Source organism: Lepisma saccharinum, chromosome 28 (assembly GCF_977018435.1).
Source record: "Lepisma saccharinum chromosome 28, izLepSacc3.1, whole genome shotgun sequence".
In the NCBI taxonomy this organism is placed as follows: domain Eukaryota; kingdom Metazoa; phylum Arthropoda; class Insecta; order Zygentoma; family Lepismatidae; genus Lepisma; species Lepisma saccharinum.
Window position 1 is genome coordinate 37,231,087 of NC_139256.1, and position 25,523 is coordinate 37,256,609.

Consider the following 25,523-nt stretch of genomic DNA (forward strand, 5'->3'; position numbering starts at 1 on the left):
ACTGTTTCTGCCTTACAAACGATCTATGTTAACATTGCACATGCCTCGTGGGAAAGTTCCATTCATTCTGTAAATCGAACACGTAGTCACGCAACTTGATCGTAACCTTAATCCCCGTGGTAAAGATTCTAACTCTACAACTTGTCTTGTCACATAAGACTGGTAAGCAAAAATTCAATGTTCAAAAACTTGCCCCCAGAAAATATCCCCCCATTGACGAGTCGATACTGTCGAGAGCTTATACAAAAGGTTGCTTCTTGTGGCCGTCTGCGGGCAAGTCTGATTTCGTTCTCTCAGAACAGCTAAGCTGATGCAGAGAGCACCACACTGCCCTCTATCGGAACATCTGGCAAATTACGTCATCGTCGAAATAAACAGACGCATAGCGTAACAGCGTTTCACAGCTGGAACGAAGTTGTGCAGATTTTATGTTGCATAATATGTTCAATCGCTCAAATGCGATCACGCAACTAAGAAAAACGTCACAGTGCTTACAATCAGTGGTTCGTGATTACAGTACAGTATGAGTCGGTACTCCGTGGAACAACGTGTGTGTATCGTTTGCACGTACTGGAAAACAGAGTCCATAAAGGCATGCCAGCGACATTTTATTGCACAGTTTCGGGTCCAAGACCCCCTGCAATGTCTTTCATTCAATGTTGGTGAAGAAATTGGAAACAACTGTAACCTTGTTGGATGTGCATGAACGAGGATTTCCAAAACTGCCAGAAGTTAAACCCGAACAAGCATGAACCACTATCAGTTGCGTCACAACAGCAGGGCAAAGAACTCAGACTGACGTCACACATAAATACAATTGGCATTTAACGTCAGAATCTACCTGGCGCATGTGCATGCCCACACAAGGACTAGTGAGACTGTGGCACCATCTCCAATGACGTCACCATGCTTCTCATACACGAAGATATGTCCGTAGCAAATTTCATTACATTATGACCAATAGTTTGATATTTATAAGCAAAAATCATTGGCCGAGAGCCTGTCAAACACCCTTTACAATCCTTGGAGAACAACATTAGTAATTGCTAATGCAAAACAATATTTATATAACAATTTTAATGCACACATTCATTAAATGTATAAAATTAAAAAAAAAAAGGAATGTCTGATTCTCTGTTGGTGTTAGAGTAGTAGGAAATATACACATTGACTACTGCTGTAGCATTGTAATTGAGGGATCCCAGGTTTGATTCCCAGTGAAGGTACTCTTAAATGTGTATACGTAAAGTGATCTTTATTGCAACAAAAGAGAAAATCACAACAATGTATTCCTTAGATGTTCCTGATATTCATACATTTCAAATGTTAACCTCTAAGCCTAGATAAATGTAATTTAAGTAGAGATTTTAAATGGTAGTGAATGTAATTTAAAGGTAACTGTTTTTTGTATGTAGATATTGACTAACAGAATTCTCATTCTCTTTTACAGGAACTTGTTCATCTACCTTGCATCTACATATGTGAATTTTGTTTAAAATATAGAAAAAGTAGAAAATGTCTGGAAAGACATCTTGTAAGTATTAGTTTAAATTTATCCATTGATGATAACATTTAATCATAACAAAACATAATCTGTAGAATAACAGCCTGTGAGGGGTCAGGGCCTACCTACCGACTTGCGACCTCGCTCCCGCCTTTTTGGTGGAAGATCATTCAACCAGTTATGGGGTGTTGTGTGGTCAGCCTGGCGAACCCCCAGTCCTTGTTGTAGGTTTTCTATGACAAGGTTACACTACTCAATTGTAGCTCCGCAATTTCCTGACGATGCTGGATGGCCACAGGTCCCATACACAGGCCGAAATCTCAGGAGAAAAGTTCTTACACTTCCCCCGGGAGACTCGTATCTGCACGTGTCCCGTAGCCGGAGCCCAAAGCCTTACGCCTTAGACTGCAGAGCCACGGTGCGGGACGTTCATCACAGGATACATTTTCCAATTATGTTGAACCTAATCTACTCTAACAATAAACTAACAACTGAATATCCTGATACACATAAAACAATTACAGGTTAGGAGTGAATTGATCTTGCCCAGAATAGGGACAGGTGGAATATATACGAGGGTTATTTTTTAAATAAGGTCCATTTTGCAATAAAAACGAAGTAAGTAAATGTTTTTCATACACTTCTCTATTTTTCTACATAATTTCCTTGCCGGTTTAAACATTTGTTGTAACGAACTACAAGTTTTTGAATACCCTCCTCATAGAACTCTGCCGCCTGTGATGATAGCCAGTTACTCATGGTCGTTTTCACTTCCTCATCAGTGTCTAAACGTTTGCTGCCCAGGAAGGTCTTCAGATGGCAGAAAAGGTGGTAGTCGCTAGGTGCAAGGTTTGTTTGTGAATATGGTTTGAAATTGCACGTGAGCGTGGGAATCATGCAGGCTCCCGGCATTCTTTGAGCAGCATCATGGCAACTATGTTTTGGGACAGACAGGTTGTTTTCTTAGTGGACTTTTTGCCGCAAGGAACAACAATTAACTCAGCTTCTGTGAGTAACAGGCTATCATCACAGGCGGCAGAGTTCCATGAGAAGGGTATCCAAAAACTCGTAGTTTGTTGCGATAAATCTTTAAACAACCAGGAAATTATGTAGAAAAATAGAGAAGTGTATGTAAATTCAGAAAATAAATGTTTTTTTGAAACATTTACTTCGTTTTTATTGCAAAACGGACCTTACTTAAAAAATAACCCTCGTATGTTGCTGTGGCTGTTGATGTTTGAGAATACGAGTGCTAGTTATTCATAAAAAGTAACAAGATTGTAGAATTTTGGACTATGTTACAGTCTGTTTCTAGAAATGTGATATCAATAAAATTATTGACAATTATACTGATATTCCTATGTTGGTCAGTATAATAGAGTACTTATTAATCTGTAGCAAATCGTTGTTGCAAAATGTGCAATATTGATTTGGGACTCGGGAGGTGAGGTCAGTTGACTCTTCCCGTCTCCCATCTCAGGAAATTTACATCGTTCTTTTCAAGTTACAAGAAAAAAACACTTCTTATTTTTATTGTTAACAACAAATGAATTTCAGTTGGTTACTATTCAAGTGGAATAACCAAGTAAAAAGGGAGGGCAGGGGGGGGGGAAGATGTGTGTAAACTACAGGAACCAACTTATATCTTCATATTAACCCAATTAATAAATGGTTCCAGACTTTCGAAATTCTCGAAAACTAAGAGTTTCACAGAGATCACACATCATTAATTTGACTCAGCTTTTTCTTGAACGAGGTATATAAATGTTGTAACAAAATAGAATAACTATGTATTTCAGCACACTAAATATAAGAAAAAATTAACAGCAGTTATGCTATATATTTACTCATCTGGTGAATCACGTAAAAGAGTCCCCCCAAAGATATAATAGTAATAATAATAATAAATGTGGAATAAAATTTGTATATATTTTATCAGTTTGCAATCATTGTTTTTGTATAATAACAATCATAAAAAAAGGTAAAGTGCTCCCCTGTGCTTAGCACCATGCCATGAAGGCGTATAGACACTTTCTTGATCCGGTCGTGAGTGGGAGTGATGTGATCAGCATCACACCCCTGACTGCCTTTACCCCCCAGGGTTTCCCCCAGGTACCCATGTCATTTGACACTGGGTGGGCGCCGGGGCTGCTTTCAACGTTAGAAAAGTTCCCGGATTTGGACTGGCCGGGGATCGAACCCGGGACCTTGAGCATGGTAGTCAGACACGTTACCGACAATCATAACCATTATTATTATTATTATTATTATTAATTCTACTATTCAAGTTTCTTCAATAGCCTGACCTCCCACCCCCCCACCCCTTCTCCCTAAAAAAATTTGACACTTCCCATGATTGGGACAGTGCAATATCAACCCTTTCAACAAAGTACTATCTAGTTCTATCTTGTTCACTTTGTAATGCTTTTATTTGTAAAGTAATAAAGCCTATAATAATAATAAGTTACACTCCCTCTAAATAAATTGTCATGTGTTCTTTGTCATTTAGGTAAAGTGCAATCTCAGGCATCCTCCAGGAAATGAAATATACAGGAAGGCTTCGATATCATTCTTCGAAATAGACGGCCGCAAGAACAAAGTGTATGCGCAAAATTTGTGTTTACTAGCAAAACTTTTTCTGGATCATAAAACTCTGTACTATGATACTGATCCGTTTCTTTTTTATGTGATGACAGACTTTGATAATCGTGGTTTTCACATAGTTGGGTATTTCTCCAAAGAAAAGGAATCCACAGAAGATTATAATGTTGCCTGTATTCTCACTTTACCTCCCTATCAACGAAAAGGATATGGAAAGTTACTCATAGAATTTAGTAAGTATCTTGTTTTAGAGCTGGATTTAGTAAGTATCTAATTTTAGAACAGAATTTAGTAAGTATCTTGTTTTGGAGCAGAATTAAGATTTAAATTGCAAATGTCGCATTATACAAGGGTTGAGCGAATACCAGTGGCATCAGTATATTGGAATTTGTTGGAATTTCACCACATATGCTGCCTGATAGTTTTCTGAATATGCAAAGTGCCACATAACAATTTCACAGAGTCTATTTGTCATGCAAATTATGGAAAATATGAAATTTTCATTTATTTTGGGCCAGTATTGTGTAAAACAATAAATTTTGTGATTAAATGATGGATATTTGAATATTTTAAAGAAAGGAAATATATTTAACTAAATTTTAACTATTACGATGTTCAAGCATTAGTATCAGTGAGAATATCTGTATCAGTTCAAAGTGGTATCAGCTACGCTTTCCACTTTACAGGGTGAGCCAAAAGTTCCTGACCACCCCTTATAAAAAGGAAGGGCATGTAGATTGCAGCAAATATTCATGGTAGTAATATGTTAGGCCTAGGGGAAAACTTTTTGGTGCATGTCATGACAACATCCGCCATCTGGGATCCAACTTCATTTCTTTAAATGTGAAGGGGGGCATGTGGGGTATGGTTTTGGGCTAGAATTTCACCAGGAATTCAATGGTGAAGTCAGATTTATGAAAACTTCAATGATAAGAAATTATGGGCGTATGAAAGTTACACAGTGTGTTCAATATTCTGTCCTCCTTGTGTTATGCACATGTTGAGGCGGTTCTCCCATGCTATGTGGACACGGAGCAATATCTTAGGTGTGATTTGTTCATAGGCATCCAGTATCCGTTGCTCCAAGTGACCCACATCCTGAATCTTTTCGGCAGATATGATTGACTTCAAATGACCCCACAGGTAAAAATTGAGTGGGGTCAAATCTGCTGATCGGGGAGGTCATTCCACTGGCCCACATCGACCAGGGAACTGGAGGTCCAGATAGTAACGAACCTGTCTCCCATAATGAGGTGATGCCCCTTCCTGCTGAAAATATGAGGGGAAGCTGCCATCCTCCGTCAAAACTGATGGGAAAAAATGTGTTCTTGTAAGAATTGCAAGTAGCCCTCTGCATTTAAATTGTCATGAATAAAGAATGGGCCAATGATATGTGTTCCCCAGATCCCGGCCCACACTATAACCTTCCCAGCACCAACCATGTTGCTCGAATCTTTCCACAATGGGTTCTCGGAGGACGAATACCACATGTTCTGTTTATTCACTTCCCCATTCACATAAAAATTTGCTTCATCAGAATGCAGAAAATGCAGTGCAAAGTGTGGGTCCTGGCAAATTTGCTACACAGCCCATTCACAAAACTGCATACTTCTATCCGGGTCGTCCTCAGAGAGGTGGTGCGGCAGCTGCAGTTTGTACGGGTGCCACTTAACCATCTTTAACAGCCTGCAAATGAAACTGGCTGACACCACATTGCACAGACATTCGACGTGTGCTGCGTTGCGGAGTCTTGGCATATGATGCTAGCACTGCCGTAGTTGTTCCTTCGTCAGTGGCAGTTCTGGGCCTACCTGATCGTGGCCTGTCATGTTACCGGTCTCTTCGATACTGGGTTCCGTTCGTTAAAATCACGAGCTACAGCACGGGCACTTCTGTCTCCCCACAGCTTGATGATCTGGATTTGTTCCATTGGTCAATGGCTTGGTTCAGCACCTGCAAATGATATGTAATTATCACTTTCATATGCCAATATCTTCCTTATCATTAAAATTTTCATAAATCTGACTTCACCACTGAATTCCTGATAAAATTCTATCCCAAAACCATACACCACATGCCCCCTTCCCATTTAAAGAAATGGATTTGGATCCAAGATGGCAGACGTTGTCAAGACATGCACCAAGAAGTTTCCCCCTAGGCCTAACATATTACTACCATGACCAATTTCTGCAATCTGCACTCCCTTTCATTTTATATGGGGTGGTCAGGGACTTTTGACTCACCCTGTACAATGAAATATACTGAATTTACATATTTAGAACAAAATTTTGATAGCTGTAATTTCAATGGAATGTAATTATTAAAGTTAATTAATATTACTATGTGTATTAGTTTGAATTTTATCACCAATACCAGTTGACATTTTGATGTTCTTCATACATATCTTGCATGAGAGCTAAGAGTGCAATGAAATCACAAGAAAAGTGAAGGACCTCAATTAATGTAATTTTAGTTAATAATATCTGTGTCTATGTGTAGTTAATAATAATGTGCATGCATTACTCTGGTCCAATAAGGACTGTTGTGATCAGGCGCGGTTGGCCCTATAGCGCACAGGATCAGTGAACCCCCAGTAATATACGATAATCACCTCGAGAATGAACAATAAACAATGTCTTTACATTTTCACATTATTTTGCTAAAAATTCTACACAATAAGTCATGTATTTGTGCCCGTAATACGGTGAACTCTTTTGCTGAGAAGAAGAAACCGCGATTCGGCCGCCCTGATACAGACCCTCAGTTGAACCCCCACAGGACAGCTCTTGCCATTGTGAAAGCTTCGTGCGGGAGCAGAAGCTCGAGGAGGGTATAGGACAAAATACATGGAAGATGAGATTTGCAGAACCTATGTTCAACCCAACGGTCATGCGCAGTTCGTTCTCTCGCAGAAGGCGCGGGACAAGGCTCCGATCTCGCTGCTTCCTCCCTTAATTACATATTCAATATTCTCTTTGTATCATTTTTGTACTGAACTTCTTGGAATAAATGCAAAATTGTGGCAGAGATGGATGAGTGGAAACAAATAAAAGCTGGAATTAGATGCGATGAATTAAAATAAAGGAGATACATTACTAAAATAGCTCGTGCATGCATTCAGAGGTTTTTCCTTAAAGGTGGAAACACTTCGGGTTTGCGAAAGAGAAAGAATGGCGCGAAGACGTGACTCGCTGTCGCTCGGTGTCAATCGTCTCAAGTTTGTTAGTTTTTGAAGTGCTTGGATACTTGTTGGAAAGTATTAAGTGATGCTGCGAGTGAAGCGAGGGATGGACTTTACCTAGGTTATGTCACATGATGCAGTGTAGGCGTTGCTGTCCGCGCAGGTAAGAAATGACCGATGGAAATGCACGTAATTAACGTAAACGAACTTCCTTGTCCACTGAAAAAAAGCGTGTGCTGGTCGACCAGCCCCAAATTTGAACAAAGCTATCTTGTATCAATGAAAGGGTCTCAGGTTCGATTTCTAGTATGCACATGCCATTAGTTGCCATTTCCCTTTAATAAATGTAGGACCAGTTCTGATTAGTCGGCATGGACGTCCGGAAGGGGAAAAGGGGGCAGCCCCCCATGGAAATTGAATGTAAACCAAAAATTTAATATTACACGCATATAATTTAATTTCAGTCACAGTAATTTTTGGTAATTATTATAAAAGCGTTGCAGTAACTTCAGACTGAAGGAGTGTTTTTTGCTCCTCCTGAGGAAAAAATATATTACTTGCCCCTACTTGAGGACGTCCATTCCAACAAAACTCAACTTTTTTCATAAAGGCACAATTTATTGTAGTTTCAGCCCTAAATTTATTCGCACACCCCTAATACAAAACCTTATACTCCCATATAAAAAAAATTCTGGACAAATCTTTTAAGCCCGCCCCCCATCCTTTTGTTAGGCGAAGGAAGTTTATTTTGCGGAAACTGAATATATGTCACATGACTTCAGTGAACCCCCGGGTAAATAATGCACGAGCCGCGCCTGGTTGTGATACAAAAATACTAGTTCACTTCTTATACAAACATACAGGCTGGCCAAAAGTAGGTATAGAATTTCCTATCGCAAATAAGCTATACACTGTATACCTACTTTTGGCCCACCCTGTATAATCAATCTCTCTAACGTTGAAAAACATAATTTATTTGCCTGTCAATTTCGTTTTGCCTCTGCCGCCATTCACAGAAAGAAAAATTTTGCTTAATGTTGTGGTGCTTGATTTCATGCTGGTTCAATAGATGTCACATTCATTTATGTTCAAATTCTTTTGTTGTTATTTTGTAATATATTATTTCTCTTGTAAAGTAGTCTACAGTTATTACAAGCATAAAAACACAGTTTTTCGTTGCAGTGTTTCAGGAGGCTACAAGAGAAATAATTCTAGAATGCAAACAATACGTACATACGAGGGGCGATCAGGTTGCTCTGACCCTAACATAGAAAGAGCAGCAATAGGGTTTCAATTTTTTTTATTATTTTTCAACATACCCCCTGCAACTCCAATGCACTTTTCCCATCTGTGCTCCAACGCCTGGATACCTTGCAAAAAAAATTCTTCCGACTGGTCCTCCAACCATGAGTCCACAGCCCTTATCACCTCAGAATCATCAGAAAATTTTTGCCCACGAATGTCATTCTTCAAATGTTCGAACAAATGGAAATCACTGGGGGCCAAATCTGGGGAATAGGGTGGGTGGGGCAGCAATTCGTACTATGCATCTGCAATAGCGGCCCTCGCAATGCGTGAGGTGTGGACAGGTGCATTGTCGTGGTGAAGGAGCACACCGCGAGTCAACATCCCATGCCTGTTTTTCTTGATGGTATCACTTAATTTCTTGATTAGATCACTGTAGTATGTGCCAGTGATGGTTTGGCCTCTTTGTAGATAGTCCACAAGAAGAACACCCTTGCAGTCCCAGAAAATTGAGGCCATCACCTTCTTGGCTGACGTTTGCACCTTGAACTTCTTCGTTGGTGGAGAATGTGGGTGTTTCCACTCCATGCTTTGTGATTTTGTTTCTGGGTCGAAGTGATGGACCCATGTTCAATCCATAGTTACAAATCAGGCAAGGAAATAGTCTATATCAGCACGAAACTTGACAAGAAGTTCTTGACTGATGAGCACTTGGGTGCGCTTCTGATCTGGGGCGAGGTTTCGAGGGACCCATCTTGCAGCAATTTTTTTCATTTGCAATTCCTGGGTAATTATATTTTGCACAGTGCCATATGACAGGCCACACATCTCAGCAACATGACGGATAGTGACTCGACGATCCTTCAGCACGATAACGTGGACTTTGTTAATGTTTTCGGTCGTCATGACAGTTTTTGGTGCTCCACCTGCATGTTCATCCTCACACGACTCTCTCCCACAATTAAACTCACAACATCATCTCTTCACCATACTGTATAAAGGAGCAGTGTCCCCTAGTGTATCCACCAAGTCCTCATGAATTTTGGATACCGTCCACTTCTTCTTCACAAAATATTTGATCACCGCTCTCACCTCAGTTTTCTCCATTCTGGCACATTGACACAACTTCACTCAGTTATACCCCTGTAAAAAGAAAACTGTACGCTACTCAGACTTGCAATTCAGAATGAAAGCATACAAAGGATCACTAAACAATAACAAAATAAAAAATCAATCATAACGTCATTCCTTCTATGTTAGGGTCGGAGCAACCTGATCGCCCCTCGTACAAGAAAAACTATTGTAATATATTGATTATAATTATATTACCATTTCCTCCCAATACACAACACTTGTGCGGAATATTAAAAATATCTTGAACATTATGCAAAATGCAGAATTTTTCTAACAACTTGTAGGGAGAAATGGACTTTATGATTAATTCTCCAGTGGCATGGCGGTAACATCGTCACCTTGTAATCAAGGGTTTCTTGTTCAGTACCCAGTTGAGGTACATAGTGGTTCGGATCCCACTTTAAACTGTAGGTTCAGTCCCGATTAGCCTTACTGTGCATAAAGTTGACTAAAACTCAAACCAAGAAACAAACTTTATGTTTATCTGATGTAAAGTTATGAATAGTTTATAGCATAACTCTGGCAGATTTCTTTGGTATAAGTCGAATGAAAACATACATATTAAAATTATATATATTCTGAACTACTTTCAGCTGTTTCAATTTTCAAGTATCTCTATTGGTGGGAATCGGTAAAGGCATTGGTTCAAAGTCTTATCGGTCCAACCCTATTTAAATCTTAATTTATTTTATATTCACACCAGTTTTGTATGTTGTAATCACGATTTTATTGTTTCAGCACTATTCATGTAAAATGTTATTCTGTCGAGTTCGTTAGTGTAAGTAAACTTCATTCTCCAAGTACATTGATTTTATTATGCTGGTTCACTTTGTTTATCCAACTTGTTATGAGTTGATTATTCATGAATGAACACAATTTATTTAAGGTTATGAATTGTCCAAGTTTGAAGGGAAAACAGGGTCTCCAGAGAAACCATTGTCCGATCTTGGTCTTCTGTCCTATCGAAGCTACTGGGCTCAAACCATTCTGGATATACTCATCTCAATAAAACCACAGGGAGAAGCAGAGAAACCTCAAATAACAATCAAGTAAGTGTCTTCAAGTATTCATTAATGATTTTTCGTTAACGTTCAGTATAACTACAGCTGACCGCTGAGGAGAAGATCCCCAACTGAAGTGAAGTGACATAGCGACAGCCGACTCCACTATTAGGGTTGGGAGAGTGCATCCTGAGTCAGAAACACACGTGGGCTCGTTGTAACACTTGCAAGTCATTGTCGTATATTCTTTTTGAACTTCTTTGAAATACGGGCTAAATAATGTACAGCATTACAAAACTATTCTTGACACTGAAAAAAAAGCAGCAACCTGTTGTCGCAGACACACGCTCTGTGTGATTGACGCAAATCAACTCCTACTATACACTCCCGAAAGGACACTTGATCCCATAAAATCTGCAAATGGACCGTTCCTTCCCTTTACCCCTGCACTGCTCGTTTGGGGATCTTCTCATGAGCTGACTGTTGTACCTGCTGTATTTATCCCAGGAGTAGCAAGCAAGGCATTTTTCTCAAAACTGTGGTACCCCCACTCCAAAACAACCTTCAGTTTAGAATTTGACATTCCTGCAAGAGACTTGTGCAGTTATTTCTCTTGTAGTCTACAGTTTTTCGTTGTGACGCTCAGGAGAACACACGCTCCCTTCTTCAGACATTTATTTTTAGTTTGATTAAAGATAAGGTTATAACAATCTTTAATGAAACCATTGTTATAACTCTATCTTGAATCAAACTAAAAATAAATGTCTGATGAAGGGAGCATGTATTCTCCTAAACGTCATTACGAAAAACTGTGTTTTTATGCTTGTAATAACCATAGACTACAAGAGAAATAATTCTACAATGCAAGCAGTGGGTACATAAAAAAAAACCTTGTACAGTGGGCACCCTCTTAACCGGCCATCATGGAACTGAACCCTTGGTGAAATGACCAGTTAAACTGATTTATGTAATGGAATACAGTAAACATCACTTTACAAGATGAGCAGAAAAAATGCACAGAAAACTACTGTGTATGTATCATTGTCAGTATTTACACTTTTTTAAACTAAACAATTGTAGACTATATCTTTAATAATACATACAGTACTACAAGTATTTAAAGAAGGCTGTACTTTATTCTAGAAGTAATCAATAATGTTTTCCTCAGCTGAGCAGCCGGTTCTACTGAGGCCGATTAAGAGAGTGCCCACTGAACCAGTATCATTCGTAACTATCATCCACCTATAGTACAAGGTGCCTTTCAAATGTAAGGGTCGATTGATTATAAAATCAGGATAAAAATAAAAAAGAGTTTATTACTGATACACATATTGTACATATATATGTGCTATATTTCTGCACATGGTAACCATTTTTTTTAGAATTACTTTCTGTGCCAAGAAACAATTTTTTGATGCCCTCTCTGTACTTGCATACACACGAATTTTTTCATAGGACTCTGGAATTGTAAAGGTTTTCTACTGGGGTGGAATAAAGTATAAAATATTTTGTAATTATCAATTGATCTTCGTTTTAAAAATTGTTCAAAAACAAACATGGTTATCAGGTAATTAACTCTGATAAACTTACTTTTCATTTTTCCACGTAATATTTTTTCGCGATCGATTTCACCACCCGTCTGGTGGCTTCGTCAGGCGTGCACTGTCTTGCTGCGGGCGACGTGGTTCCTTCTTCTTTTGCTTGTGCTCATGGCGACACAGTCCTTTCACTTTCTGCCGTTCCCGTGCAGGTGTAGTGCTTCCTTCTTTTACAGCGCAATGGGGTTTTGGCACTGAAAGCTACGGTTCCCGCTCTCATCGTCTGTTTTCGTGGGGCGGAGCTTGTTCTCAAGTGCAAGTGGGCTTTTTTGCGAACACTTGAGGTCCGTGCTTGGTTTCTTGTGGGGGAGGAGCAGGTTGGGTGGGTGCACATATTCCTGATAGCTGGAAGCTAGGTTTTATTGAGGGCCCCAGGGTTAGTATTGAGGTTGGCGGGCATGGTCAGTATTGCATAAGTTTCCATTGAAAACCTTTCCAATGTGGATTTTGCTTGCATGATTATTTTGGCTGAGTCTATGTTATGGTTTTCGTCTATGAGGTGGCAGGAAAAGCGTGTTCTTCTCCTCCCATGTTGGTGGTCAGCATCATGCTCCTTGAGCCTATCATCGAGCTGGCACTTTGTCATACCTACGTACAGTCAAACTCCAATTTTACGTTTTCCAGGGGCCCATAAATAAAAAATGTAAAATGCGGGAAACGTAAAAAGTGGGAAAGCATATGGGAGGGGTGAAACTCAAGTTTCACTCAGAAATGACTACACAATTGACTTTTTAGGGGTATATTATGTCAAAAAATTTTAACAACAGGAGAGATGTATGATTATGAATTTCTAAGAAAAAAAGCAAGACCTGCTGTGAAAGTCAATGACGAATTAACGGGACCCACTTTCGTAGGGTAGGGAAGGTGGATGACTGCTTCTAACTGCTGCCTATTAAGTTCAGTTCATGCATTTGATTGTACGAGATCTCCATTTTCTCTGTAAACTGGTAATTAGTTGCTAGTTTTTGAAGTCCCAGTTAGCTGTACGTCAAGCATCTTTATATACTGCAATCAAAGTGTTCTGAAGACATGCAGAATGGTTCAGATTCCACTTTGAGCTGCATGTGTATCCAGTCCCGATCAGCCCAACAGCATGAAGTGAATAAAACAAGATTTATCAAACTTACGCATTTTTAGAAGTCACAAGAATTTATGAGTGACGCGTGCAGGATTTTCGAAAGGTGTGATGGGATTTTTGTATTCTTTTTATAGTAGTCAACCCTCACTTTGCCATCTTTTCCTGCCTATGACGTTCTCCTTTTTTTCTTCAGAAATACTGGCCAAAGGAGGGGGTTATGACCCCATCATCCCCCCCTTGGGCACGCCACTGAGTGTTATTTACATCCATATTAATCGACAATTTATTATTGGATTTAGAAGTCTTGTGGAGGGCAAACACCCCTTCCACCAATAGTTTGTCTTCCCGTGAACGTTTTTATAGTGCATGATTTATTTTCAGCACGTGAATGGTTCCAAAGAAAACAGCGATTATATCATTCTTAGCATCATGTGCATTTCCTTCCTGCACTGCTCTGTGTGTTGAAGGTGTTTATCAGAAGGAACAAGAAGAAAAGAGGGGGAAAAAATTATATTTTTATATATATATATATAAACAACTTTCACATTGTGTCTGCTGCTCATGTTTCCTAATCGTCAAAGCAAAACAAGCTTCTGAGACGAGATTCAGAACACTGCCGTTTTTCTTCCCTTCAGACTTATAATCTCATCTGGATCCAGGAGACGAAACATTGGCGGCAGTTGCCAGCCTGTTGTTAGCGGACACCCCTCCGACCAGTTTGTAAGGGTGGGAAGGGAAGGGGGAGACGAACAGATGGTGGAGTGGCATGCAGTCTTATCAGAAGTGTGCTCATTCTTGCCCAGTCAAGTTGCAGAAAGAAAAGAAGGAAAGTGGGGGGGGGGGATGGATCATTGTTGACACTCTCCCATGTTGTCATATCAATGCTTCAGACATAAGAGCAAGATTTCCGACGCAGGGTATTAAAGAATGAGAAACCAGCTCAAGTCTTTATCTTTTTACTTGCAGTACGCTATGTTTGTTGAATGCGCGTATTTAGGTTCAAGAGCAAGTGCATAATTTTAGACACCAGACATGAAGAGACAGGAGATCACTTTTCGCCTTTAAGATGTCTCGTGTAAGGGGGCTCACTTCCACACGAGTAAGAAAATTGGAGCAGCAATACTTGGCACTTTTCAGTAATTACAAGACTAGTTATCATGATGATATCATAGGGGGCATGAGAAAGCCAACCACCACCCCCTCCCTTTCAAATGAGAAAAAGGCAAAGATAAAGTTCCCCATGCATGCACGATGCCGTGATGCATATACAGGGTGTCTCAAAAGTAATAGCGTAAACTGACACAGGTGAAAGTATACGATAATAGAAGCAAAAAAGTCCCAGTAAACATGGGTCTGCAAACGAGCCGTTTTCAAGATAATTGCAAATGTGTGATTACAAGCCACCACTGGCTTCATTGTTTGTAAATGTCGTCCTAGTTGGTAAAATGCTAATAACACAGTAAGAAACATCATTGGAGATCTTTGCTTTTATTGAACATTCTACTCTGTGTAGTGATTGTATCCATCCTGTTTGATTACAACCCAACCTCTCGGAAATGTTTTGTTTTGTAAACAAAGAGCAAACCTCGGAACGTGCAAGGAGTAAAGCACTTGGTGTTTACAAAATGCAGTCAGTGACGGCTGTTAACCACACATTCGCACACATTATTAGCATTTTACCAACTAGAACAATGTTTATAAACAATGAAGTCATTGGCGGCTTGTAATCACACATTTGCAAATATCTTGAAAATGGCTCATTTGCAGACCCATGTTTACTGAGACTTTTTTGCTTCTATTATCGTGTACTTTCACCTGTCAGTTTGCGCTATTACTTATGAACACCCTGTATAGGCTGATGTTGGAGATCGTGTGATCAGCACCATGCTTCAGCTGTCTTTACCCCACATACTCTTTGATCTCTGCCAATTTGGAGGTGACGTGATCAGCACCATGCTTGGGCAGTCTTTACCCCCCAAGGTTGCAGCCAGGTACAAATTTATTTTAGGCTGGGTGAGCTCCAGAGATGCTTTATGTGGTATCTTAGATCACCCGCATTTTAATGGCATTTAGATGTGCACTAAATTTGGATGCTCTCAGAAAATATTGCCACACCCCTTATTTATTCACTCATTTTTCCTGGCCCCGTCACATTACAACACACGAGTCATGTAATCTGCATAAAATAATCCATTCTCTGCCTCACACAGAAAAATATGTGTGTCCTTCCCTTTCCCCCAAACATTTGATTTGACAAGAATATTTTTCCGTCAGTGAGTAAAATATCGCTCATCTGCCTATAGAAAAAAAGAATCACGTTAGCTTCAGCTTCATTCTGATGATCAAATGACATTAGCATTCACGAAAAAACTTCAGATTAAAAATAATTTACAGTGAAATATAGACTAGATCCAATTGTATTTCCTTAGGAATCGAAATGGCTTCCCATTAAAGAAGTGCAGTTCTTATTCAGTATCGGATAGCGGAAGTTGGCAAACCCTTCTTATTTTTTTTCTCTATTCCAACGTTGCAGACAAGAAGAAAGGAAATGTTTTCACTAACAAACACCCTTCTCGCTTTTCTTTTTCGTTCCCGTCAACTAGGAAGGATTCCGTAAATCTGTGTGGGCAAAGAAGCGAATGATGATCGAGTTCTGATGTCAATTTTCTACTCGGAGTGGGGAGGGTGAACTTTCGTTGTCCAAATTCTAAGGCAGGCACCATTTAGCGAGAATCGGTTTGGTGCGCTTGTTGTCTGATCCTGAGGCAGAAGAATCGGCCCATTGTATCTTTACCGGGAGGGAATGCAAGACGTGCCGTTTTCCCTTCCTGTCCGTCAAGGAAGGTGCAACAAATGCAATCTGTGTGCTGCCTCCTCCTCCTCCCCCTCCCCCCACCTTTCACTGAACTATGCCTCTTCGCTCCCTCCTCTCGCATGAAAGCCTAACATCTGGAAGTTCAAGGTCGCGTGGGAATGAAACAGCTTCGAAAGCAAGAAAAAGGAGGGATAACTCATGTGGTCAACAGAACAGGTTTCTGCCAAATTTTAAGACATCGTCACGGCTCGGAAAATGTATAAAGCGGGAAACGGGAGTTAGAACGAACGTAAGATCGAGATGAACATCCTATTATTATTTAGCATGGCCTTTTGCCAGGGCCTGACTGGATGAACGTATTAAGCGGGAACATAAAATTGGGGTTCCACTGTACTTGCCTCCACATGGGCAGGTGATCATGTAGACGCCACTTCTTGCATTGGGGTCGGTGTAATATCGTTTGAAATGGGTTAGGTGGGATGCTATGCCCGCATGGGAATGGCAGAAAGTGAAAGGGCTGTGTCAACTAGCGCCACCACAAGCACAAACGGAAGAACAAGGAACCACACCGCCTGCAGCAAGACAGTACATGCCTGACGAAGCCACCAGACGGGTGGCGAAATCGATCGCAAAAGAAATTTATGTGGGAAAATGAAAAGTAAGTTTATCAGAGTTAATTAACTATCTCCGCGTAACTACCAAACAGATATCTTTAGATGCAGATATGATATGGTTATCAGGGGCCATTTTAAGGAGTGTTTTCGTTTAACACTGTAGTGTTTCCTGAGTTTTTTACTGTTTAAAATTCTAATTTTCTCAAATGAGGGGCTGTAGCCCCATCAGCTTCCCCTGCATATGACAGTGATTTCCAGAAATGATACAGTACAGTATGGATGTAAGATGTTCTATTTTCCTTTGCAGCGAAATTTGTGAGTTGACCAGCATCAAGAAGGAAGATGTGATTTCAACGTTGCAAAATTTGAACCTCATTAATTATTACAAAGGCCAGTACATAGTGACAATAAATAAAGAGACCATTGACAGTCACATGAAAGCAATGGAAAAGCGAACAATAAGGATTGATCCAAAGTGCTTGCATTGGACTCCCAAAGATTGGTCGAAACGAGCCAAGTGGTAAATGGAACCAAGTGACGTACCCTTGGAAAAACTAAGTAATTGTGCTCTGATATGAAACTGTGTTTTAAAGCAGTGTTACGCATTGTACCTGGTTAACATTCAAAGACGTGGATATCAGTGATGCTTTCGCAATCAGGCTTCCAACACATTTTTTTCTTTTAGGTTATTTATGTGCTTTCTGCAATGAAAACTGTCCTGGTTTTAGTGTAATTAATGTTTTACCAATGAAATCAGAAATGTAACATTTATTAACAAAATTCAGTTCTGCATTAGTTTTACAAAGAAATGAGGCAATAATGTATGAAGAAAGCACTCGAATTTTAACCATTAATTATGTCGGTCAAGTATGATATCATTAAAAAATGTAAATTATTGTTAAGTAGGGCATGATCCAGTAAGGAGGAATCAAATCTCTATGATAAAACTAAAATATAGACTATTGTGGAATAATATTCGTACAAACAAATATTGTAAGAGTGCTCATGTGAAATTGATTTTGTGGAGCCCAGATTTCATGAAAATTATGCATAAGTATTGAGTGGTTATTAAATCATATTGCAATTAGCATGAGCGAACGTAATGAAAATTTTAAATCTAAATTCTGATATAGAGATGTTCTTGCAATAGGTGTGCATAGCTCACTTGTTTATCAGTAATAGTCAAGTTTCGCTTATATTAGTGAGTAGATATGATTTTTTTTTATCATCCCACCTCTCTGTCCATTTCATTTCATCTCATGAAGAAGTTCAAGATAATCAAAAAGCAGAATTGTTGTCACTAACACGTGAAAGATTCACTGTTTAGAAATCATCATAGAAGAACCATTGGATTCATGTTAAGAACCACAAGAAAATGTCTTAACATGCACAAGTCTAAAAATTAGAAAGTAGCACACTGGCATCCAGGGCACAAGTTGTTGTAGGAGAACTGTCGCAGCTGAATATAGAGTCCGTACAAGAACACCCTAGGCAAGTTAAATTTGTGATCAGAGTTCCAGGCTGAATCGTCCAAGTAAGGTGTCAGGAGAAATTTGGTTTGCAGTTTCACTTCACATTTGTGTAGTAAATTAACCCATAACGGATCAAGGTTGCCATCATCCCTATGCTACTTCTTGCCTCAGTCCTTGCAGTATAAGGTGCCTCCCATGTATGAAGAGCATGGTGATTGAATGTACTTTACTACACTTCTCGAACGAGGTGAAGTTTAAGGGACATAACATGTTCCGAAAGGATTTTCTTTGTATCAGCTCACTAATATAAGTGGAACTTGACTATTGCTGATAGAAAGATGTTGATGTGGTATAGAATATTTGCATACAGAAGTTTGTAATTAGTATTCTGAACAACTTTGTAAAAATTATTAGTGTTCAGGTATCAATATTTGTGGGAATCGTAAGAGTTTCAGCTCAGTCCTACATTATATTTATATTTGTGATATTTATTGTTCAAAATTAATGAACACCACACATTTTTTTCTGCCAAATAATGAAATTGAAGATTTTTAAACTTTTAATTTATTTATGTGTTTGAGTTTTCAAGCTGAAAACGCATTGTACATTTGCCTCAGTAGAAGTTGTTACTTTTCCAACAGATCCAGGAAATGCAAAATGTACACGAGTGAAGTGTTCAACATCCATGTACTTGTTTGTAGACATGCCAATTAACAAGAAATGGCAGAATGAAAAATTGCGTATGAATTTTGAGTGTAGCATCTACAGCAAATTCCACTGTAATCCTTTATGTGGGTAGATGCATAGCAAGGACATATCGAAGTAATTGTTTTTGTAAAACAAAAATAGGAGATTGGCTATTTTTCCACTGAATTTATTTTTCAGTAGGATCAACATGATCCAACTATTATTAAAAACTAAATTATGTATTTGATTAATTTGAGGAATGAATTGATGGACTACCATTAGTAGCAGAAATCATATATACCATGGAGATCTTGGATACCATTAATATAAATATCCAAGTTGTCTTACTCGAAAAGCAAGGAAGATTCAATTTCAAAAACTTGAGCAGTAACTTACTCCACTGAGAACATGTGTACTCTAAGATCATATTGTTAGCTAATGAAATATCTAAGAAGTAATGTGTGCCTCATCTTTGTCATGTTCCTTTTACATGTATGTGATTACATGAGGAGAGAGGAAGGAAAGAAGGGGGAAACTGATAAAATCAAAACTGAAGGAAGTAGGTAACACTAGACAAAGAATGCCTGACATTTTGCAGCTCAACCATTTGTTTCTTTTTATTGTTATTACTTAAGGATAAACAAAATATGAAGTTTTTACCAGTATCAGTGAAGTACCAATATAAAATTGAAAAATGTTCCATAAAGAACCTGAATAGTTTGTTCACCACATACATAACCAGGTGACTGTAATAGGTTTTACCTTATAATAGGAAACTTTAAATTTTAACATTTCATTTACCAAACCAGGGTATATAGATTCTACCTTTACATTTATAAAAACAATAACAGAATGCCAGATTTTGCCCCAAGTTAGTGTCTGTTTATACGAATATTGGATTGCTAAAATTATCAGCAAACATGACTATAACCAATTAACCTATCCCAATCCTATTAATTTCTTTTTTTGGTCTTCGCTAGGTGATTGATTCACTAGTTGATGTTCACAAAACTTATGTTCTGCTTTTGAGAGTCATTTTTAATAACTTTGAATCCAGCAAAACTATAGGAATCCAGTTACTAAGATCACGTTTGTAATTTTATAATCGCCTGTTGCTTCGTTGCTGCTTGTTTATCTATCAAAGTTTTGTTTCAAATGGAGGAGAAAGTCTGTGACTGCTATTTAGTTTTCCCACCCTTCAGCAACTGCTTCTTGCAGCTTCATGACTCGCACTGCGAGCCTTGTAAAAGCAAGTAAAGCATAGGAGTTTATCACCCTACAGAGGTAATTTCTGTCTTCTCAGGTCAACCCCAGCAATAGAAATGGATGCCAGTTGAAGAAATTGCAGATTCAACACAAAAAACATCAGTCTTGTTATATTTGATGCCACTTGTCTGCAGTTTTTAAAAAGCTAGTCAGTCTGCAGGCCTAGAACCTGTCATACACCAGTGTAGCAGACTACAGTTCCCCCAAACCCATTTTCTTTATCTGCACCTGCATATGATGGATCCATCACAGATTCCATTGATGAAATCGTTATTCAGTGAATAATGGTACTATAGATAAATTTAGTAAAAATTTTGATTAGATACTTGTATAAATCTGTGGTGACTTACGTCCACAATTCTGCCATTTTATTATTGACCTTGTGTATATCAAAGCAAATGTCATTGTTACAATTCTTTAAACTGGTTTCTCAGGAATTGTTTCTTGTTCCAAGGCAAACTCTATCACTGACTTCTAGTAATACATTTACTAAGGAGGTGAGAATATATCTCTGGTTGTGATATTTGCTAATATTGTATATCAGATCACGGTACTGCCAGCAACTAGAAAGAAATCATCCATAACTACATATTTTCAGTTCTCTTCAGATATCATCCTTTGATATGACTTTACATATGATTGAGGTATCACTCCTCATGTAGTAATGTGAAATTGCATCAAAATACAGGGTGTTCATGAGCAACTCGCCTACGAGGATGAGAGCATGTCAGTGAAGAGAGTAAATATCAAAGTTTTTAACCCACCTTACAAATATTCGATATGGTGACTCGACAGACGTAAAATGAACAGGTAGGCCGGGGTCATCACTTGAGACTGTTGTCGGCATACAAGCAAGATTACAGAATTGACGTCTGTCCAGTCTGCAAAGGACATATTGAACATTTGTAATGTGGGTTGAAAACTTCGATATTTACTCTCTTCGCTGACATTCTCTCATCCTCGTAGGTAAGTTAGCATCTGAGCAATCAACTTACGAAATCCCGTAGTCAATTTAAGAAACACCCTGTATGGTGATGTCAGTGGCAAGTGCTTAATCTTGCTACTGAAGGTTCTGCATTTGATTCTAAGCAGGGCATATACAGTATTATTAATTTTTAAATAGTTCATCTTACAACCAACCTCATTATTGCAATTATTTTTTTAAGAAGTGAAAAAAGAAGACATGTTAAATAAGAAAAGTGAAATATGGCAAAGATGAGACAAAACGTTAACTCTTAACGGAGTTCTCAGACCAAAGCCACAAGCAACACACTAAATATCACTTGGAAGTCAACCTTTAAAAATGAATGGAACCTTTGATATGAAAGTGTCACGGCAAGCTGCACGTTTTGAGTGTCACTGGACTGAGCTGTTTTCTCAATATCATGCATCGCCTTGGTCTGTTGGTAGTGCATGCACAGTGAATGCCTTACTTCACACTGTCACTTTGGGGTGAAATCCATGTGCCACTTGTCATTTTGGTCTAAAAGTACCCTAAAGTATGTTAGCGTTTGTCAAAAATAAAATTTAACCGAACAAATTATATTCTATGCTTAATTGAAATTTTGATTAATATTAGCCAGAATTCTGTCAGAGGCAGACATTTTCTTTCACGAATTTGCTGAAAAACTAGGTTCAAATGTTCATGAGTATGCACCATTAATTAAATTAATGATGGTAGTTGGATACAATTTTTTTTTAGTGCCATTACTGTACTTATTTTCCATGCTGAATTTGATCTTCTCAACTTACTAATATTTTAAATTACTTTCCTTGTTACCTGTGTGTTAACAACACCATTCTACCATAGTGAACCAAAGCAATACAACGATACATATGCTCAATTTGCCAGAGCCCCGTCTATCTTATTTTCAAGTTCTATCAACTTCTTAATTTTATTCAATGATACCAGTTTATTTATTCAGGTGTGTATTATAACATTCACAATAAAAGTATCAAGAAAACAGCAGCTAGAAATGTTGTCATTAATATTGTATTCAAAGGATCAGGAAGTTTTATTTCAGTGAATATACTTCAATATCTTCTATTACCATGGTATGGTTATATAGCTCCAACTTGTTTTAATTTGTTTAAAATAAGTTTTAGCGCCTTTGTGTTTGACTTACCTTGGCATAAACACTAGAAAAACAGTATGAGCAGAAACAGTGCCATATAATCTGCAAGTTTTTGACACCATCTTCCATCTTAATAGGGCATTCTGTCTGGGTTGATGATACTGAAAGTTTGTAGGTGATATTTTACTATGCTCCAATTGTGAACATTTTGTTCATATGAAATTAACTACTGGTTGTTCCAGATTAACCTTAATTATGTTATTTGAGCATTTCTGCATGAATTCCTCAATTATGTGTTCAAGTTACCTTAGCTCTACAAACTGTCAAAGATTTGTATGCAATTTGACTTGACATATACAAACAAATTTTATTCTACACTATGTGTAATTGCATATTTGTCATTCAGTTGGGCTTGGTTGATTTTAGAGCTCAGTTCATAATGTTGTAAGTGTTTCAGTATCGGAAAAGATCAGTTGTAATCTGATTCCATTCTAGAGTATGGATTTCCTTTGTAGTACCGTAAATGCACATAGAAAAGCCAAAACTTGTCTCATGTGGAATACTGCAACTGTGACATAGCTGCATATGAACAATTAATATCTTTAGAAATTATGTTTTGTTTTGTAATATTGCAACCATCCCATAATTTGTAAAATTATGAGAGTTAGCTCTAGGGAGCTTTCAGACTGAAGGGACAAGCTCCTCCAGTGTATAAGAAATCATTCATAGTGCATACACAAGCAAAAGACTGAGATGACATGTATGCTATTGAGAAATTGAACCAGTCCGAGTGGCATGCAACATGTGCATCATGTTGTTTCACGCTGGCATGTTAGATTGCATTGATTTCTGAAGGTCCACTTCAGTCTGAAAGCTTCATTGAGGATGTGATGAATCTGGATATAGGGTGAACGTAGGCTTGTAAAGCCCATACTGATATAGTTTTGGCAAGTATAGTGCAGTACAGTTTTTTACAATTATGCTCATGTTTTGAAGCTCCGTGGTAGTGTTAAATACTTAAGGATGTTTATAATGCACAACAATTTGATGCTAAATTTTATCAAATAATCAGGTGCATAAGAATCTGTAAATTGGAATCTGTCCAAACATTATTGGTCCATACATTTCCTCCTTTGCGTCACTAGTTACTGTCTTAATTTTCTGCATAAAATGTGTGTTCTAACTTTTACAATGGCTATAATAAATTTGATAAAATGCTCAAGTATTGGCAAGAATAGACACTTGTGCAGTTTGAAGTGGTATTGATTCACGTCGAGTTTCTGTAGAAGCCAAAACCTGGACACGTGGTATGTGTAACTATAATTCCTGTATATCAAACAAAATTTCTTCGAGTACGTTGTATATTTGTAAAGTGTGTAAATCATTAAAAGACTCACTGGTGTCCACTTTTTTTCTACAAAGAGGAAACTTTTAGTGTGAATGTAACAGTGAAGCTGCTCAACACATCATGTAAAAAATGTGTTTTTTTTATTCCATGCGTTTTATGCAAGAGTGCATGTATTAGCAGCTGCAAGTTTCAGATTATTTGTGGCCGCTTTTGCTGTGCAGTGTATGCCTGAGTAAAAATGAATGTCATGTACATGTGTTAATTTGTACAAACTTAGCTACTTGTAGTATGGATATGTGATCTATGAATGTGTTATTTATAAATAAATTCTCTTTTTATAAAAATAATGAAAAATGTTTTTATTTGTATTAATTATGTGCATTATTTATTTGATTGATTGATTTGGTGTAAGGCTAATCGGGACTGGACCTACAGTTTAAAGTGGGATCCGAACCACTTGTGCCTCCACAGGATATCGAACCTGGGATCCCTTGATTACAAGGCGACAACGCTACCACTGCGCCATCGGGGAGCCTCATTACTTATTTGACTTCAAGGTATTTATTACCTTCAAAAGAGTCTCCTTTCACAGCAATACAGTGCTCCCAACGTTCCTGCCACTTCTGGAATGTGTCCTGGAAGTGTTATTTTTGAAGCGAGTCAAGCACCTTCTGCAATTTGAACAGGATCTTCATCTTTGGGAAGAGGGTAAAGTCCACAGGAGCCAAATCTGATTCCGTATGACACCAACAATGGCAGCAATGTCGTGGATTGTTCTCCGACAATCCTCATGCACAAGTTGCCAAATGGTTTCAACATTTTCGGGGATTGGGCTCGTTAATGATCTCTCGTGTTCCAGCGATGTTCTTCTGCTCTTGAAGCACGTGTGCCACTCAAAACACCTTGAATGACTCATTGCAGCAGCATCGTAAACTTGCCGAATCATGTCCAGAATCTCTGTGAGAGATTTGCCCAGTTTCATGGATAATTTAACGTTCGCTCTTTAACTTGCTGTCCACGATGAAGTCACAGACGTGGTAACACACGTCAGAATAGCACCAGTTGCACAGCTCTCGATGTCTCTTGGCACAGTGACTCATTAATGCATGCGGCTCTTTGATGGACACTGAAAACTGCATGATGATCCGGACAGTGACCAACCTTGTGTGGTACAGTTGAAGAGGAGATTAAATAACAGACAAATCTCGAGATTGTGTTGAAACTTTAGTGTCAGAAATTGTGTTCGTAAATGTTGCAGAAGATGATTACGGAATAATACAAATTAAAATGGCAGGCCAATTTGATGGCCTATGTGGCATGATACAGTGAGCAAAGCTTTGACTTCTTAACCTTTAAACAGCCAATGGGTCATACGAGGGTCACTATTTATATTTTGAGCCTAACAATGAAAAAACAGGAATTTGGCATTGAAAACTGCTTTATTGTTTTTCGAAGTATTCTCCTTTATGGTCAATACACTTTTGCATTCGTTCGAACCATTTGTCAAAGCAGTTTTTCCAATCTTCTTGAGACACCTCCATAATATGGTTTCTGAACGCATCAACGGCGTGTTCCGCCGACGAAAATCGTTGTCCACGCAATTTATTCTTGACATTCGGGAACAAGAAGAAGTCATTGGGTGCCAAATCAGGACTGTACGGCTGATGACCCATCAATTCGATTTTTTGACTGTTCATAAAGTCGGTTGTTAGACAAGATGTGTGACAGCTGGCATTGTCTTGATGAAGAATGATCCGACGGCGTTTGTTTGTTTTCCGTATTTGACCGAAGACCTCTGGCAAACAAATTGTTGTGTACCATTCAGAGTTGACCGTTCTACGTTCCTCTAAAGGCACAGTTGCCACATGACCAGTTTTCCCGAAAAAACAGGCGACCATTTGTTT

At 38.5% G+C, this 25,523-nt stretch overlaps 1 protein-coding gene across 2 annotated transcripts in view; it reads left to right on the forward strand.

Moving 5' to 3' along the window:
- Tip60 (Histone acetyltransferase Tip60) overlaps window positions 1-23,914 on the forward strand; it is a 54,728-nt gene extending 30,814 nt beyond the window's left edge. For both annotated transcript variants that reach the window (XM_083114158.1, XM_083114159.1), the window contains exons 6-9: window positions 1,451-1,534; window positions 4,014-4,338; window positions 10,552-10,714; window positions 17,079-23,914. In XM_083114158.1, the coding sequence (XP_082970284.1) occupies window positions 1,451-1,534; window positions 4,014-4,338; window positions 10,552-10,714; window positions 17,079-17,295 (789 nt within the window). In that variant the 3' untranslated portion in view covers window positions 17,296-23,914. The remainder of the gene's footprint in view (window positions 1-1,450; window positions 1,535-4,013; window positions 4,339-10,551; window positions 10,715-17,078) is intronic.
- The last annotated feature ends 1,609 nt before the right edge of the window (window positions 23,915-25,523 follow it).